The sequence below is a fragment of the Aquarana catesbeiana genome, linkage group LG01 (assembly GCF_042186555.1).
Source record: "Aquarana catesbeiana isolate 2022-GZ linkage group LG01, ASM4218655v1, whole genome shotgun sequence".
Taxonomy (NCBI): domain Eukaryota; kingdom Metazoa; phylum Chordata; class Amphibia; order Anura; family Ranidae; genus Aquarana; species Aquarana catesbeiana.
In genome coordinates, this window is record NC_133324.1 from 45,429,523 (window position 1) to 45,447,433 (window position 17,911).

Below are 17,911 nucleotides of genomic sequence, written 5' to 3' on the forward strand. Positions count from 1 at the left end.
GGTTCCCGCACCGCATCAGTGTGAACTCATCCCGGAGGGTTTTAGCTGAATTATCAGCACTAGAAGCATCATGGTCATAGATATGGCGATTGTTGTGGTGCAGTCTAAACCTTTGCACCAATATTCTCATGCCAAAAAACAAACAAGCCAATTTTGAGAAGCCGATCGATAATACACCGGCTCAGATGTCTCACCAGGCCATACAGGAAAAAAGCTGGAAAAAAGGGATAATGCAGGTGGAATCTTCTAACAAACCATTCAGCATACCCCCCCCCACCACCAAGGATCAGTAATATGGCAACAGCCCGAAAAAAAAAAAGTGCAGATGCCAAGCAAGATCGCCTTTACTGAATCATGTCATGCAGGGGCTGTATATAAATAATGCGATATGTAAATTGCAGATTCTATAAAATCACAGCACAGTATGAAGAAAAAATGTAAACATTTATCTGGAAGGGTCCACAAACCTCGCATACCGTGGTCTGGCCCCCCCGAATTTGAGGAAGAGGTATAAGAAAAAAAAAAAAAAAAAGTTGCAAGAACACCGTTTGTAATGAACAGTTTTCCCGTGGCAAAGGCATAGCCAATCAAAGTGCTCGGTTATGGGCATCTCAGGGTTGGTCATTGGGGGAAGGGGTTGGGGGGGGTTGGTGGTCGGCAGCTCCAGATTCTCGTGCTGTAGAGGGGCAGATGGAAGGTCCTGATGTTGCAGCTTCCTCAGACATCGGTCATCTCATCTTCCAGCTCGGCATCGTCCGTCTCTTCCAGTTCAGCGTCCTCGTCTTCCTCCTCCGATGTGACGTCTGGGTCTTCAGCCTGAGACAGGCACTTCGGACAGGAGCAGATGAACAGGTAGTTCTCCCTGGAGGAAGGAAGTAAGACCAATTTTTCTAAGCATTGACTGAGCAGCAGAACCATTCCCACCAGTCTCTGCACCAGAGAAGCTTGCGCTCCAATGTCTCCACCACAGTCACACATCATTATTATACATTTATATTACAAATATTGAACAATTAAACTTTTTTCCCCACCAGAAGGTCCTATGCACAAGAGAGAGGAGCTTACACTCCAATGTCCCCCCACAGTCACACTTTATCATTAATATACATTTTTTTTGGCTCTGAGAGATCTACCGCATCGCTGTACAGAGAACACTGAGCCATTCACATCGGTCTCCGCACCAAAGATTATGATCCAATCACACATACATTTATATAGCTCTGACATATGCCACGGTGCTGTACAGAGAACACTGAGCCATTCACATCGGTCTCTGCACCAGAGAACATTATGATCCAATGCCCCCGAATCACACATACATTTATATAGCTCTAACATATACTGCAGTGCTGTTTCTATACAGCTATATCCATGTTTAATGTGTGATTGTGATGGGGGCATTAGAGTGTAAGCTCCTTTGGTGCAGGGACTGATGTGAACGGCTCAGTGTTCTCTGTACAGCACTGCGGTATGTGTCAGAGCTATATAAAAACAACAACAACAACTAGGGGTGCAACGGATCGTCTCCGATCCGCGGAGGTTGATCCGTACGGGACACCCGCGATCCGGAGCGCTCTGTGGCCTCGGCCATAGGAAAGGCCGCGGCTTTGGCCTAGCTCCAGAGCGGCGGCCATCTTGGTACACCCGGCGGCCGCTTAGCACGTGATCGCTCCGTCGAATGACGGAGCAATCACTTGTAACAAACCGGCGTCATGTCATGACGCCGGTTCCTCTCTCCCCTCTGTGTACTGATCTGTACAGTGGAGGGGAGAGATCGGATGGCAGCAGTGCCAATACTCTGCAATGCCCTGCCAATACTCTGCAATGCCCTGACAATATACCCGCCAATACTCTGCCAATAGGGAGATTGTGGATATTACAGTGGGGGAGATTTTTTTTTTGTTGATCCGAAAATGATTCGAACCGCGACTCCTGTTTCGAAGAACGATCCGAACCGTGAGTTTTTTGATCCGTTGCACCCCTAACAACAGTGCGGGACTGTGGTGGGGACATTAGAGTGTAAGCTCCTCTGGTGCAGTCACACACTATTATACATTTATATATCTGACATATACCGCATCGCTGTACAGAGAACACTGAGGAAATCACATCAGTCTGCACCAGAGAAAATTATGCTCCAATGCCCCCAATCACACATACATTTATTTAGCTCTGACATATACCGGAGTGCAGTACAGAGAACACCGAGTCAGTCACATCAGTCTCTGTGGGGGGACATTAGAGTGTAAGCTCCTTTGGTGCAGAGACTGATGTGACTGGCTCTGTTTTCTGTACAGCTATATCCATGTTTAATGTGTGACTGGGGGGCGGCATTAGAGTGCAAGCTCCTTTGGTGCAGAGTGATGTGAATGGCTCAGTGTTCTCTGTACAGCACTGCAGTATATGTTAGAGCTAGATAAATGTATAATAGCGTGTGACTGATGAGGACATTAGAGTGTAAGCTCCTCTGGTGCAGAGACTGCTGTAATTGGCTCTGTTTTCTGTACAGCTATATCCACGTTAAATGTGCGATTGTGATGGGGGCATTAGAGTGTAAGCTCCTTTAGTACGGTGACTGATGTGAATGGCTCAGTGTTCTCTGTACAGCATTGCAGAATATGTCAGAGCTAGATAAACTAATAACAGTGTGGGACTGTGGTGGGGACATTAGAGTGTAAGCTCCATCAGTTTCTGCACCAGAGGAGCTTACAGTCTAATGTCGCTGCCCCCCCCCCCCCATCCAATGGCTACACAATATTATTATACATTTATATAGTTCTGACATTCTGCAGTGCTGTACAAAGAACACCGAGCCTGTCACATCAGTCCCTGCACCAGAGGAGCTTACACTTCAACACCCTCGGCAAAATCACTTGGACACCAACAAAGTCAGAAGGCTTTATCCTAATGCATTCTTTGCATTAAGATAAAAAGCTGTGTGAAGCAGCCCCCCCCCCCCCCCCAATACTTACCGGAGCCCCATCTAGATCCAGCAATATTGCACGAGACTCAGCTGTCCAGGACTCTCCCTCATTGGCTAATAAAGCAGCGAAGCGCCATTGGCTTCCGTTGCGGTCAAAGGGAGGAGGGGGAGGAGGGAGGAGGGACCACAGCTCCGTGTCTAAATGGACACATGGAGCTGCTGCTTGGGTGCCCCCATAGCAAGCTGCTTGCTGTGGGGGCACTCAACAGGAGGGAGGAGCTTAGAAGAAGAGAAGAGGAGGATCTGGGCTGCTCTGTGCAAAAACCAATTGCATAGAGCAGGCAAGTACAACATTCCCTCCCTCCCTCCCCCCCCATAAAAATAAGAAACATGAGACTTTAGTATCTCTTTAAAGTGTTTCCAAATTGCGGGAATAAACCCAATGAGAATGTCCAAACACCATGCAGACCCTGTCCAGTCCTGGTGGGATTGAACCCTAGATCCCAGTGTTTCCATACTATATATGTCAACAACCAGAGGAGTCAATTCAAGGGCAGCTCCAAAAACTGACCTGAGTGTCTTGTGTCGACTGTGCCGGCTTCGCTCCCTCTGACAGCAGTCCAGATAACTAATACAGATCTCCTGAAAGAAAATCAGAGAAAGCAGCAGTGACAATTGTGTGAACATGAAGCTTCTGCACTGTACAGGCCGAGTTTATACAGCCCCAATTCCAAAAAAGTTGGGACAGTGAGGGGAAAAAAAAAAAAAAAGAAAAAGTAATTGTGAAACGTATGGTAGCAATATATCTGAAAAGAGTTGGGAAAAGCTGGCAGTTTAACCCAGATTCCAAAAAAAAAAAAAAAAGTAAGTTGGGGTGGGGCCAGGTTTAGCACACTGTAGCATCCTCTCTTTTACCAACACTGTAAAAGGTCTGGAAAGTGAGATCAGTTACTGGAGTTTTTGGAGAGGAATGCTGTCCCATTCTCACCTGAGCGTACGCTGCTCTAAAACCTGGATACATCTTTCAGCACCTATGGTGCCTTTCCAGATGTGCAAGCTGCCCATTCCATACATACCGATGCGCGCGCGCTCAGAGACGCCAGCTTTTGAACGGAGTGCTAACAAGCCAGAAGGTCCTTCCCTTTAGTCTGGAGAATGTGGCGCCCATGGTTGCCAAAAATGTCAAAGTTTGACCTGTCTGACTAAAGAACAGTATTCCACTTTGCAACAGACCATTTAAAATGTGCTTCATAAATCATCTCCATGCTAATTCATCCCAAAGGTGTACTATCAGGTTGAGATCAGGACTCTGTGCAGGCCAGTCAAGTTCCTCCACCCCAAACTCGCTCATCCAAGTCTTTATGGACCTTGCTTTGTGCGCTGGGCCGCAATCGTGTTGGAACAGGAAGGGTCCATCCCCAAACTGTTCCCACAAAGTTGGGGAGCATGAAATTGTCCAAAAGGTCTTGGTATGCCGACGCCTTAAGGGCACTTTCACACTGCGAGCGCCTGGGTGTCAGCGGTAAAGAGCCAATATATTTAGTGGCGTTTTAGCAACGCTATTCGGCCACGGGGTGCTTTTAACCCCCGCTAGCGGCCAAAAAAGGGTTAAAACCGCCCGCAAAGTGCCGCTGCAGCAGCGGTTTGGCGGTGCAGCTCATGGATTTCAATGGGCAGGGACGCTTTAGGAGCGGTGTACTCACAGCTCCTACAGCGCTGCAAAGAAGCTGCTTGCATGACTTTTTTGATGTCCTGCCAGCGCAGCGTCCCAGTGTGAAAGCACTCGGGCTTCCACACTGGGATAGCAGCTGTGGCTTTTTTTCTAGGCACTTTACAGGCGCTATTTTTAGAGCTAAAGCACCTGAAAAACACCTCCAGTGTGAAAAGGGTCCAAGCGTTCCCTTCACTGGAACTAAGGAGCCGAGTCCAACCCCTGAAAAACAACCCCTGACCATAATCCCCCCTCCAAATGTTACACTTGGCACAATGAAGTTAGGCAAGTACCATTCTCCTGGCAACCACCAAACCCAGACACGTCCATCGGATTGCCAGAGAAGTGCGACTCCAGAGTCCAATGGCGCGTGCTTTACACCACTTCATCCGACGCTTTGCATTGAACTTGGTGATGTAAGGCTTGGATGCAGCTGCTCGGCCATGGAAACCCATTCCATGAAGCTCTCTATGCATGGTTATGCTAATCTGAAGGCCACATGAGGTTTGGATGTCTGTAGCAATAGACTCTGTAGACAGTTGGCGACTTCTCTACACTGTGCGCTTCAGCATGCACTGACCCCCGCTCTATCATTTTTACGTGACCTACTACTTCGTGGCCAAGTTGCTGTTCCCACTTTGTTATATTACCACTAACAATTGCCTGTGGAATATTTAGTAGCAAGGACATTTCAAAGATGGACTTATTGCACAGGTAGCAACCCTGAGAGCGACCAATTCAGAGAGAGCGCTCTCTGACTTTTTTTCCCCAGAGGGAAAAAAAATTATATAAAGTGAGTACACCCCTCAATATTTTATTATATCTTTTCATGTGACAACACTGAAGAAATGACACTTTGCTACAATGTAAAGTAGTGAGTGTACAGCTTGTATAACAGTGTAAATTTTCTGCCCCCTCAAAATAACTCAACACACAGCCATTAATGTCTAAACCACTGGCAACAAAAGTGAGTACACCCCTAAGTGAAAATGTCCAAATTGGGCCCAATTAACCATTTTCCCTCCCCTGGTGTCATGTGACTCAGTGTTACAAGGTCTCAGTTGTGAATGGGGAGCAGGTGTGTTAAATTTGGTGTTATCGCTCTCACTCTCTCATACTGGTCACTGGAAGTTCAACATGGCACCTCATGGCAAAGAACTCTGAGGATCTGAAAAAAAGAATTGTTGCTCTACATAAACATGGCCTAGGCTATAAGAAGATTGCCAAGACCCTGAAACTGAGTTACAGCACAGTGGCCAAGACCATACAGCGGTTTAACAGGACAGGTTCCACTCAGAACAGACCTCGCCATGGTCGATCAAGGAAGTTGAGGTCACGTGCTCAGAGTCATATCCAGAGGTTGTCTTTGGGAAATAGACATATGAGTGCTGCCAGCATTTCTGCAGAGGTTGAAGGGGTGGAGGATCAGCCTGTCAGTGCTCAGACCATACGCCGCACACTGCATCAAATTGGTCTGCATGGCTGTCATCCCAGAAGGAAGCCTCTTCTAAAGATGATGCACAAGAAAGCCTGCAAACAGTTTGCTGAAGACAAGCAGACTAAGGACATGGATTACTGGAACCATGTCCTGTGGGCTGATGAGACCAAGATAAACTTATTTGGTTCAGATGACGTCAAGCGTGTGTGGCATCAACCAGGTGAGGAGGACAAAGACAAGCGTGTCTTGCCTACAGTCATGCATGGTGGTGGGAGTGTCATGATCTGGGGCAGCATGAGTGCTGCCGGCACTGGGGAGCTACAGTTCATTGAGGGAACCATGAATACCAACATGTACTGTGACATACTAAAGCAGAGCATGATCCCTTCCCTTCGGAGACTGGGCCGCAGGGCAGTATTCCAACATGATACCGACCCCAAACACACCTCCAAGATGACCACAGCCTTGCTAAAGAAGCTGAGGGTAAAGGTGATGGACTGGCCAAGCATGTCTCCAGACCTAAACCCTATTGAGCATCTGTGGGACATCCTCAAATGGAAGGTGGAGGAGCGCAAGGTCTCTAACATCCACCAGCTCCGTGATGTCCTCATGGAGGAGTGGAAGAGGACTCCGGTGACAACCTGTGAAGCTCTGGTGAACTCCATGTCCAAGAGGGTTAAGGCAGTGCTGGAAAATAATGGTGGCCACACAAAATATTGACACTTTGGGCCCAATTTGGACATTTTCACTTAGGGGTGTACTCACTTTTGTTGCCAGCGGTTTAGACATTAATGGCTGTGTGTTGAGTTATTTTGAGGGGACAGCAAATTTACACTGTTATACAAGCTGTACACTCACTACTTTACATTGTAGAAAAGTGTCATTTCTTCAGTGTTGTCACATGAAAAGATAGAAGAAAATATTTACAGAAATGTGAGGGGTGTACTCACTTATGTGAGATACATATATATTTTTCCCCCTCCTCTGAAAATTAGAGCAGCACTTTTGGTAAAGGGCCAACATGGTTGTGACGTTACTCAGTAATATAGAGGGTGGTCTTACCTCTCCCGGCTTGATATCTTCTAGAGCGGTCATGTGTAGGAGGAAGTTATTGTCAGGAAAGGAGGCCTCAGCATTGGGGACACAACTGTGGTTACCTGCAGAGAACAAACAAGTCAGAGATCCTGCCAAGGACTTGGAGCAGAGAAAAAAAAGGGTAGAAGAGACAGACATGGTTGTGATAAGAGGTGCTAGTATAGGGAAATGACTTGAAGGTAAATCAAATCACTCGTATCCAGAAAACAAAAAAAACAAAACAAAAAAACAGAAGGCCATAGTAAAGAGGACATCAGACCACCTCTGACCAAGAAAACTGCCAGACGTCCGGCTAATAGATTTCAAAGTCTGAGTTCTCCTTCGGGATCACTAGGACCGGAATTCACTTTACCAGACCATTTCATTAGCCACTGGAAACTCATAGCGGATTATGAAGTATGGGAGGTATAGCCTGCCTTGTCACCCACTACCAAAAACCATAATGCATTGTGTATGGTGATATTGAACACCGTATCCAATGTACAAACTACAACCCTAAAAACTATAACTAAAAAAGGCAAAAGTTTTAGTTTTGGATGAAGTAGAGAGATTACAACTGGCATTTTTTTTTTTTTTTTTTTTTTTTTATTGCCGTCTGTACCCCTATGAGGGAGATTTAAAGCCTGATTCTTTATACTTCCCTCCTCTGTACAGTTGGTTTTGCACAGAGCAGCCCCCCCCCCCCGATCATCCCCTTCTCGGGTCCCTCTTCGGCTCTCCTGGCCCCTCCCTCCCACGGAGTGCCCCTACAGCAAGCAGCTTGCTATGGGGGCACCTGAGCCAAGCCGCAGCTCCCCATGTCCAATAAGACAGAGCCGTGGTCCGGCCCCGCCCCCTCTTTCTCTCCTCATTGGCTGGTCAACAGCAACAAGAGCCAAATGGCACCACGCTGCTGTCTCAGCCAATGACGAGGGGAGTCCCGGGCAGACGAGACAATCCTACAACATCGTTGGAGAGAGAGATGGGGCTCAGGTAAGTATTGGGGGGTATTAGGGGGGGCTGCTGCACACGGAAGGTTTTTTTTATCTTAATGCATAGCATGCATTAAGGTAAAAAGCTTTCTGCCTTTACAACTCCTTTAATGTATTGCGCCAATTTCATGAAGCATTTGCGACACTTTTAGTTCCAACAGTGACTTGTGCACCAAATTCTGGTCGTTCTACAATGCGCCGCATCGTGGAACAATGAATGCACCAGATTTAAAATAAAATACTGGACAGTTTGTATTTTATGAAAAGGAAGCGAATTCAGACCAACTTTTTTGGTGTACAGAGAGAAACTGGTACAGACTGATTTTGCAAAAGTGTCTCTCAAGGTGTTCCAAAAGTGGCACAGCGTGCGCCAAATTCAAGTAGCAGAAGTTCTGGAGCGGTACATGGATTTGGCGCACGCTGCACCACCTTTAGAACACATTGAGGGACACTTTTGCAAAATCATTTTGCGACGTTCTCCTATGAATTCTAGGGATTAGGTGTTAGAAAACTCTATACAGCATCAGATGAAGACACATGACAGCTGAATATACTGAAAAATTGATATGGGTTTGCATTTGCTTTACGGGGTGGTTCACCCTGAAAGTGAGAATGAAATCGTGAGAGTTTAGCTGAACGCGCACGATTTCAATCCTGCATGTCAGGCCCGACTTCGGGGGGGGGGGGGGGGGGGCGATTTCAGAGACATCTGCGTGGGTTTCTGCACAGATGTCTATTGAGATCGCACCCCGAAGTCGCCAAAAGTGGTATAGAAACAACTTTTGGGAATCGGTGCGGCGGCGGAAATAGCCGCCGATTTGGCATGCGATTTGACATGCCAAATCGGCAGCTATGTGATGCCGCATTTGTGGCACCGCACCGATTCCGAAAAGTATAATATATGTCAATATCTGCGCTATTCTATACAATTTGAACGAATAAAAAGCAGCCAGCTTAGTTTGTTGATAACCAAAACACAAAAGTCCAAAAGATGCTGCACTAGAAATGCTAAAAAAAAAAAAAAAAAAAAAAAACCACACCACACACCTACTACGCATCTTTTAGACTTTGATTTCGAAAAGTAGTTTCTGTGGGATATGACGATAGAGGCGCTCCCTGCTGTGTGTCGGTGTCAGCTGCACAAACTCTCAATTATTTATCTTACACAGAGCCTAATGCACCCCCCATAGGCTATATGATTGGGGCCGAAGGGATTCTCCCTTATGTCCAAAGTGCTCGATGGTTGGGGGGGGGACTTTATACACACACACACACGATATGACGCTGCCCAAAATTGGGACGGAGATAGCGCTTGTTATTTCTGATCTGGCCCAAATACTTATACCTCTTGATCCTCTGGTGGGCTTGCTGGGCGCAATTGGTGCTAAACTGGATCCTAACAAGGTATTTATATATTGTATTTATATTATGGTGTCCAGGTTATTGTACCTAGCTAAAAAGCTGATCGCCTGATTTTGGTTGGCTCCCGCTGTGCCTTCTAGGGGCGCAGTGGATCGCCTATGTTAATTCCCTTCTACTTAGGGATTGGTTGGCTTATTGCCATTGAAAAGTGGTTAAAAAAAAACCTATAACCTCATTTAGCAAAGTTGGCTTGATAACCCAAGCCTTTCCCCCACCACAATTAGTGATGGATAGGTTATTACAATTATAAAAGACCACCTCCTATAGTTATAATGGTTATGGCCCGGTTTAGGAATTTCTCCACTGTACATCCGAAAGTACACAAAAAGGAGACTTCTGCGTAAATTTTTTTCATAAAATGTTGGATATGCTTTAAATGTGATGCTGTGTGTAATATATATATATATACACACACATACATACATACATATACATACATACATACACACTCGCATGTTGAATGCAAGTGTTGATAGTTAACTTCTTTACCTTTCAATTCTACAATGTACAAGCACTTTAAAAAAAAAAAAAAAAAAAAAAAAGAAGAAAAGGACGAGAAAAAAAAGTTTGGATGCAAGAAAAGTATAGAGCCAATTTCTTTTCTGGCTCGTCTTTAATTCCTAAACAATTAGCACCACCAGAGGGCGCCCTTACTCTACATATTGAATGAAAGATCATTGAAAGCCAGCGAAATACTCACAGCAGCTCTGCAGCAGATACAATCCAGACCCCTCACAGTTCAGGAACTCTCCCGTCTCTGCAGAGGGAAAAAAAAAAAAGAGGAAGATGAATATAAAAAAAAAGTACAACTTTTACCATCAGTAAAACCTTATTCTAATTATTTCAATATTATTGAGTCCAATTCGCCTTTATGGTTGCCTTTTCCTCTCCCAATCTTAAAACTGCTGTAAAATGCATTAAGATGGGGGGGGGGGGGGGGACAATAAAGGTGGATTAAAAAGGTGAAGTATGAAGTATGGTCAGAATACTCCAAGACGCAGTGCAAAGGTTTGAGGCTACCTGGGAACCTTGGGTGGACGGCACGCATATCTCCCCAACACCTTAGTTGTGCTTAGACGCATTTCTTTTGGGCCTTATGGTGGGACATCCACTTTATTCTACCTCCGATCTCTTCCTCACCTATCCTTTTTCTATTTTCTCTCCCCCCTTTCTGCTTTTTTGTCTGTTTATGGCTCAGGTATTGGACTCCACCACATCAGTATGTAGGAGATGCACTCCAATTGTCCCCATATCACAGGGACAGCTTGGCCTCCCTTGACACACACAGTGGAAGGCTCCACCAGGGAGAGGTTTTCTACCCTTTTTTTTTTTTTTTTCGATTTTCCCTTCCCACCCGGTGCTAATACACCCAAATTCTCCCCCCCTGCTGTTTGTGATTTTTCTAGTTTGTTATAAGTAGGATACGCTGGGTTATAGACATTGTGGCTCCATGTACTAAGAAACAGGGTCAGGGAGACTCGTACCCCAAACACAGGATCACTCTGCTCCACCACTTCATCCCACTCACTTTCATTTTTTTTCCCCCCTTCATTGGTTCCTTTTGACCACCTCATAGGGTACCTGTTTCCCCTTTTAGAGATAGATAGACAGACAGATCAGACACACGCACACACGTTATAATATATATATCCTGGCCACCCTTCAGGACTCTGCTGCATGCAACGGCTCTGATGCCCCGTGCTGCCGGTGTTTCATCAGATTTGGCAACCCGTCAGATTTTGTAACGGAAGTGACATTCCCGTCACAGGAAGTGAACAGGCAACAGCTTCAGCTGCCAACACTTAAAATGGATGCAGCCAGACTCAGTGGAGGGAGATTTCTGCAGCTTATTTGGCAAGTACAAAATCACAGTATATATAAAATAATATGCAAAGTGGTTGGAGGGAAGCTTCAGAATGGCAAATATGTTTTTATTACAAAATTATGTGAGCAGACCGCAGCTCCTCTTTAAAATAAATAATTGTACAGCGTGCAAATCACAAAAATATAGAAGGTAATTGGCAATAACTAAAATCAATAACAGTGCAAATGATGCAATCTAGTATTCAAGAGTGATCAATGTGCACTATTTATGAAAGGCAAATCCACTTTGCACTACAAGTGCAAAGTGCACTTGAAAGTGCACTAAAAGTGCACTTGGAAGTGCAGTCGCTGTAAATCTGAGGGGAAGCTCTGCTGATTTTATCATCCAATCATGTGCAAGCTAAAATGCTGTTTTTTATTTTCCTTGCATGTCCCCCTCGGATCTACAGCAGCTGCACTTCCAAGTGCACTTTCAGTGCAATTTCAAGTGCACTTTGCACTTGTAGTGCAAAGTGGATTTGCCTTTAGTAAATAACCCCCAGAGTGTCTGTTACAATGAAAAAAAAACTGATCCTGTTTTGTATACAATGGTGGTATATCCCTTCACCAATAGCTGTGAAAGTCCATATAAAACGAACAATCTTCCCTTTCTTCCACTGTGGTGTCACCTATGTGCTCACTAGCCTCTCACCTTTATATAGCTTAGGTCAGGGGTCTCCAACTGGCGGACCTCCAGCTGTTGCAGAACTACAAGTCCCATGAGGCATAGCAAGGCTGACAGTTACAAGCATAACTCCCACAGGCAGAGGCATGATGGGACTTGTAGTTTCACAACAGCTGGAGGGTTTGGCTTAGGGTAAGCATGCAATATTACAATTCTGGTGATGCAATTTTATCCACTCTCCTCTAGGGGTCCTCAGTTTAATCACTAGACATAGGCACCGGCAAAAAATAATGTGTTAGTTTTCGTTTCATTCATTTTTTTTTTTTTTGCTTTTTTCACACAAAAAAAAAAAAAAAAAAACCCATCAGTAAAAATTCAAACTAATAATAACTAAACTATTAAAATTATAGGTATTGGAATTTCCTTTCAAATTTGACTGTTTGTGAATGTAGCAAATACAAATTTATCTGAAGTTACGAATTATCCGAAATAATGAATGCCGCATCTAAACAAATGGAATGGAACAAAATTAATAATAAATAGGTTTTTTTTATTATTATTATTATTATTAGATCGCTACGTTCTATTTTTTTAGATGCGGCATTCGTTATTTCGTAACTTTGGATAAATTCATATTTGTTACGTTCACCAACAGCCAAATTTGAAAGGAAATTCCAATACCTATAATTTAATAGTTCTTGGTTAGTTTTTTCACATTCGAGTTTGAATTTTCAGATTTTCCAATTTCCGAATTTTCAAAATCTCACATAGCGGCCGTGATGCGACATACAGCCCAAGAGTTGAGTATCCATCACAATGCTGGCAATGGTTGTGATGCCCCCTGCTGCCGTGTACACTGTACTACACAATACAATGGTTGTGATGCCCCCTGCTGCCGTGTACACTGTACTACACAATACAATGGTTGTGATGCCCCCTAGAGTGAGCGTTCATCATAAATGCTGGCATTGGTTGTGATTTGTAAACATTCTCACACTATGGGAGTGTCTTTCCTATAGAAGGAACTGTGGATGACATGGAGAGAGGACCTCCGAGAACACCATAGAGCCCTGATCCACCATAGAGACGAGCTGACTGCGTGATTGATAGACATGTGCAATTAGTTTAATTCCGAATTAGTTTAATGAATTTGGAAAATTCGGAATGAACGAATTTACGAAAATTTTTGGAATTTTGGACATTTTACTAATTCGTTCATTCCGAATTTTCCAAATTTATTAAACTAATTCGGAATTAAACTAATTGCACATGTCTATTAATCACCCAGTCAGCTGGTCTCTATGGTGGGTCAGGGCTCTATGGTGTTCTCGGAGGTCCTCTCTCCATGTCATCCACAGTTCCTTCTATAGGAAAGACACTTCCATAGTGTGAGAATGTTTACAAAATAGGCAAATCACAACCAATGCCAGCATTTATAATGAACGCTCACTCCAGGGCTGTGTATTACAATGTACACGGCAGCAGGGGGCATCACAACCATTCCCAGCATTATGATGGATACTCAACTCTTGGGCGGTATGTAGCATCACAGCCGCTATGTGTCAGCAGGGTCCAGAGGGGTGGCCGGGATATTTGGAAGTAGTTTCTCCTTTCAGGTGTTCGTAAGTGGCGATTGGCCAGCTTGGCTACGCTGACCAATCAGAGCAGGGGGTAGACAACCTCGGCCCTCCAGCTGTGGTAAAACTACAAAGTCCCAGGAGAACATTGCAAGACCCTGAAAATGACCGGCATGACTCCTAGAGGCAGAGAACATGATAGGATTTGTAGTTTCACCACATCTGGAGTGCCCAGGTTGCCTACCCCTGAATTAGAGTCTCCTCTTTCCACGGAGGGGCCCAAGAGAAAGCTGGCTCACATTATCTTATCAGTGCGATTTTTATTTATCTAATGAAAAGGTGAACTTATCCTTTAAATCACATGGTTTATTCTCTTAATTAAATCAAAAAGGGAAAAAAAAAAACAAACACACACACACACACACACACACACACACACACACCTTTCAGCTCCTCTGTTACTGACCTTTTTCTATATCCTTGTAGAGCTGATCTATCAGGGTGTCCAGACGTTCCCTCTCCCGGGCTGGTAGCTCCAGAGCATCGCATGCATGAACCCACTGACTCAGGGAGCTGCAAGGAGAGAACAGGACGGGGTATTCACCGACTGGAAAGGCAAATGGAGCAGAGAATTTCTTGGTAATGTCAGAGGACTGGGGCACTTTGATGGAAACTCCAATGGCCACCTTCTTTTAAATCCCTTCAATACCCGGGCACTTCTACACCTTCCTGCCCAGACCAAATTTTCAGCACAATCACACTTTGAATGACAATTGCGCGGTCATGCGACGCTGTACCCAAACTAAATTTTTATATCATTTTTTTTCCCCCACAGATGGAGCTTTCTTTTGGTGGTATTTGATCACCTCTGGCGTTTTTATTTTTTTTTTCACTATAAACAATTTTGTTTTTGTGTGTGTCCGTTACAAAACTTAGTAAATAAGTGCGTTTTCTCCTTCTCTGATGAGGCAGTACTGATTACACCCAGTGCCCATCAGTGCCAGACTCCACATCTCTCCATAAAGAGGACCTGTCACGCACCATTCCCATTACAAGGGATGTTTACATTCCTAGTAATAGGAATAAAAGTGACCAAAATAAATAAATAAAATAATAAGAATAAAAAAGTAAATTAATCACTTGTTTACAGGGCACGTAAACCCCCCTCCTGTCCAGACCAATCTTCAGCTTTCAGCGATGACGCACTTTGAATGACAATTGCGCAGTCATACAACATTGTACACAAATGAAATTTTTATCATTTTTTTCCCACAAATAGAGCTTTCTTTTGGTGGTATTTAATCACCTCTGGTTTTTATTTTTTGTTAACAAAAAATGAAAAAGACCAAATTAAAAAAAAAAATAATAATAATAAAAATTTATATTTTGCAAACTGGTAATTGTTCTCCTTCATGGGTGGCAGTGATGGGCACAGATGAGGCAGATGTGCCTCCTTCCTCTTCGGGGAAAAAGAAGAAAGAAAAAGAAAAAGAAGAAGAAGAAAGAAGAAGAAAGAAGAAAGAAAGAAGAAGAAAAAAGAAGAAAGAAGAAGAAAGAAGAAGAAAGAAGAAGAAAGAAGAAGAAAGAAGAAGAAAGAAGAAGGAGGAAGAAGAAAGAAGAAGGAGGAAGAAGAAAGAAGAAAGAAGAAAGAAGAAAGAAGAAGAAAGAATTACCGAGCTTTTGTTTACATCATGTGATCAGCTGTCATTGGCTGACAGCTGGTCACATGGTAAGGGGCTGGGATCGGCCCCTTACTCGGCCCGCAACGGTGGCCGTCCTTCGGCTATGGCCCGGACCGCAAGTGGTTAAATAAAAATTTTTAAGCGCCCCCGTCTGTGTGCTCGTGCACAGAAGTGAACGCACACGCAATTTGCGCCCGCATATTTAAACAACTCTAGTACTAGACCTCTAACTCTAAACTGGTAAAAAAAAAAAAAAAAAACACACAACACCCTACTGGATGGATGCCTGGCGCTTAAGAGGAGCTGCTGCCCGGTAAGTGTCAGGGGGGTCTGGCAGAGCAGGGGGGGATGCCCTGCCAGAGGCCGGCAAGTTTGGGGGGGGGGGGGGGGGGGGGGGTTCATAGTGGCTGCAACTGACGGGCACAAGTGGCTGTAATTGATTGGGGGGGGGGTGTGTTCAGTATTTTTCAGTTTGTTTACACATAAGCCCCCCCCCCCCCCCCCAGCAGGCCCAGGAACCAGCCGCCACTGTTTCCTGGGCCTGCTGATCATCCAGGTTGGGGGGGGGGGGGGGGGGTGCAACAAACCCATGGAACAAAAATAAAAAACACACAACACCACACACTTCCCACTGTACTTGCCTTACTCCTATTGCAGATGTTGATCTGTTGATCCTATGCCCTATCCATACCAGATTATCTAGGCTCAGCTAGAACCCCTTCACACCACACAGTGGAGAGATAGATATAGATATATATATATACACACACACACACACACACACACTCGAGGTTGATTTACTAAAAACTGGAGTGTGCAAAATCTGGTGCAGCTCTGCAGAGAAACCAATCAGCTTTCAGGTTTTTTTTTTGACAAAGCTTACTTGAACAAGCTGACATTAGAAGCCGATTGGCTACCACGCAGAGCTGCACTGGATTTTGTACTCTCCAGTTTTAGTAAATCAACCCCCCATTGTGTGGCTTTTGAGGTGCTCAGCAGCCCCAGGTATTTTACACCTCAACACACAGGAGCAGAGGCAAGTGTCCCGTGTGCAAATCACAAGATGGTTCTGTGTCCTAGTAGAGCTTGTACCTCCACCCCACCGGTGCTGTGCTTCTACTTCTGTGTGTGCGCGCAATTTGCCCATTCTCAAAACTGCCTCTGCTAGGGCAGAATGGTGAGGCTGTGTTATCTGAATAGGTGAAGGGAAAAAAAAAAAAAAACACATTTGAATATATTAAAATTCTGGTGCCCAGAGTACAGCTTTCCATGACCAGTCCACCCATAGCCATTTCAAAGCCCCCTCTTTATATCTCATGGGGACTCCACTGGTGAGCTCTCCACCGTTCCTGGTCTGTTGATTCATTTTTTATCATGCTGAATGCAGCAAAAAGGATTGGGGAAAACCTCCAGGAGACCAGAAACCGATCCAGGGACCCAGATAGTGGATCTCACACCACTGGAGTCCACAAGAGACCCGAAAAGTCCCTGGGTTACCCTGAACTCGATTCCACTAATAGGAATCCTCAAACTACGGCCCTGTAGCTGTTGCGAAACTACACATCCCACGAGGCATTGTAAAACTGGCATTCACAGACATGGACTAGGCATGATGGGAATTGTAGTTCCTGAACAACTGGAGGGCCATAGTTTGGAGACCTCATTCTAAAACATGACATTGGGTGCATACCTTCTGAACAATCCAGATTATTATTCCTCAGCCTTTTGCAAAAAATAAGAAGAGCTAGCCCAGCTGCAGCACCTCGCCCAGCCCTGAGTAGTTAGCAGGTAAAAGCAGTCTCAGCTCAATCCATCCAGGCCACATCCCCAGCATGTTTCGTCCCTCCCCAGCATGTTTCGTCCCTCCCCAGCATGTTTCGTCCCTGCCCCACCCCCCTGGGGCTCAATCATGGAGATAGCCTATTCCTTACATCCTAGGAAATGCTGGCTCACCTTGTGCCGATCCCCTGGCCGTTTGTTCCTACAAGAGCAAATAACGATCGGAAGCCTTCTGGTGCAAACCACTGAACGAAAAAGAAAAAGCACAGAAAGAGAAGCAAATTAAAAAATAAATAAATAAATAAAACTGGCTGCATACAAGTATTGGGGCCTGTGCCTCCGGAATTCTGTTTGCTTTTAAAAAGGATTTTGCATTCATAAACACAGCAAGTCTACAGGGAAGCAACATATGATTGAAGGCGGTCAGAGGGTCAGCTGCAACTGTCAAATTCTGGGCGGTCTCCTAAGGATCTCAAACCTATGTCACTGGCAAGTCCATGGACAGGTCCTAAAGCAGTCCCACACAGACAGACCCACCACTATGGTATACATCAGTCCCACAGCTTTGTAGCAACAAAAATTAGGTGATCAAAAGCAGAGCCGGGGGATGGACAGACACCAGACTACTGCAGAAGCAACTGTCGTGTACATGAAGGCACATACGAGGGTTGATTTAAAACTGGAGTGTAAAATGTGGTGCAGCTGTGCTTGGTAGCCAATCAGCTTCTAACTTCAGCTTGTTTAGTTAAATAACTAAAAGGCAAATTTTTTTTTTTTTTTTGGATAGAGTGGAGGGGGGGGGGGGGGGAATTAAAACCCCTGTCA

At 44.8% G+C, this 17,911-nt stretch overlaps 1 protein-coding gene across 1 annotated transcript in view; it reads right to left on the minus strand.

The window, feature by feature from the left end:
• Positions 1-326: 326 nt before the first annotated feature.
• SMYD5 (SMYD family member 5) overlaps positions 327-17,911 on the minus strand; it is a 46,130-nt gene continuing 28,545 nt past the window's right edge. Inside the window, exons 8-13 of the mRNA XM_073618161.1 lie at positions 17,261-17,331; positions 14,092-14,198; positions 10,261-10,317; positions 7,135-7,229; positions 3,495-3,565; positions 327-862 (exon numbers count right to left, since the gene is read on the minus strand). Of these exons, the coding sequence (XP_073474262.1) occupies positions 718-862; positions 3,495-3,565; positions 7,135-7,229; positions 10,261-10,317; positions 14,092-14,198; positions 17,261-17,331 (546 nt within the window). The 3' untranslated portion in view covers positions 327-717. The remainder of the gene's footprint in view (positions 863-3,494; positions 3,566-7,134; positions 7,230-10,260; positions 10,318-14,091; positions 14,199-17,260; positions 17,332-17,911) is intronic.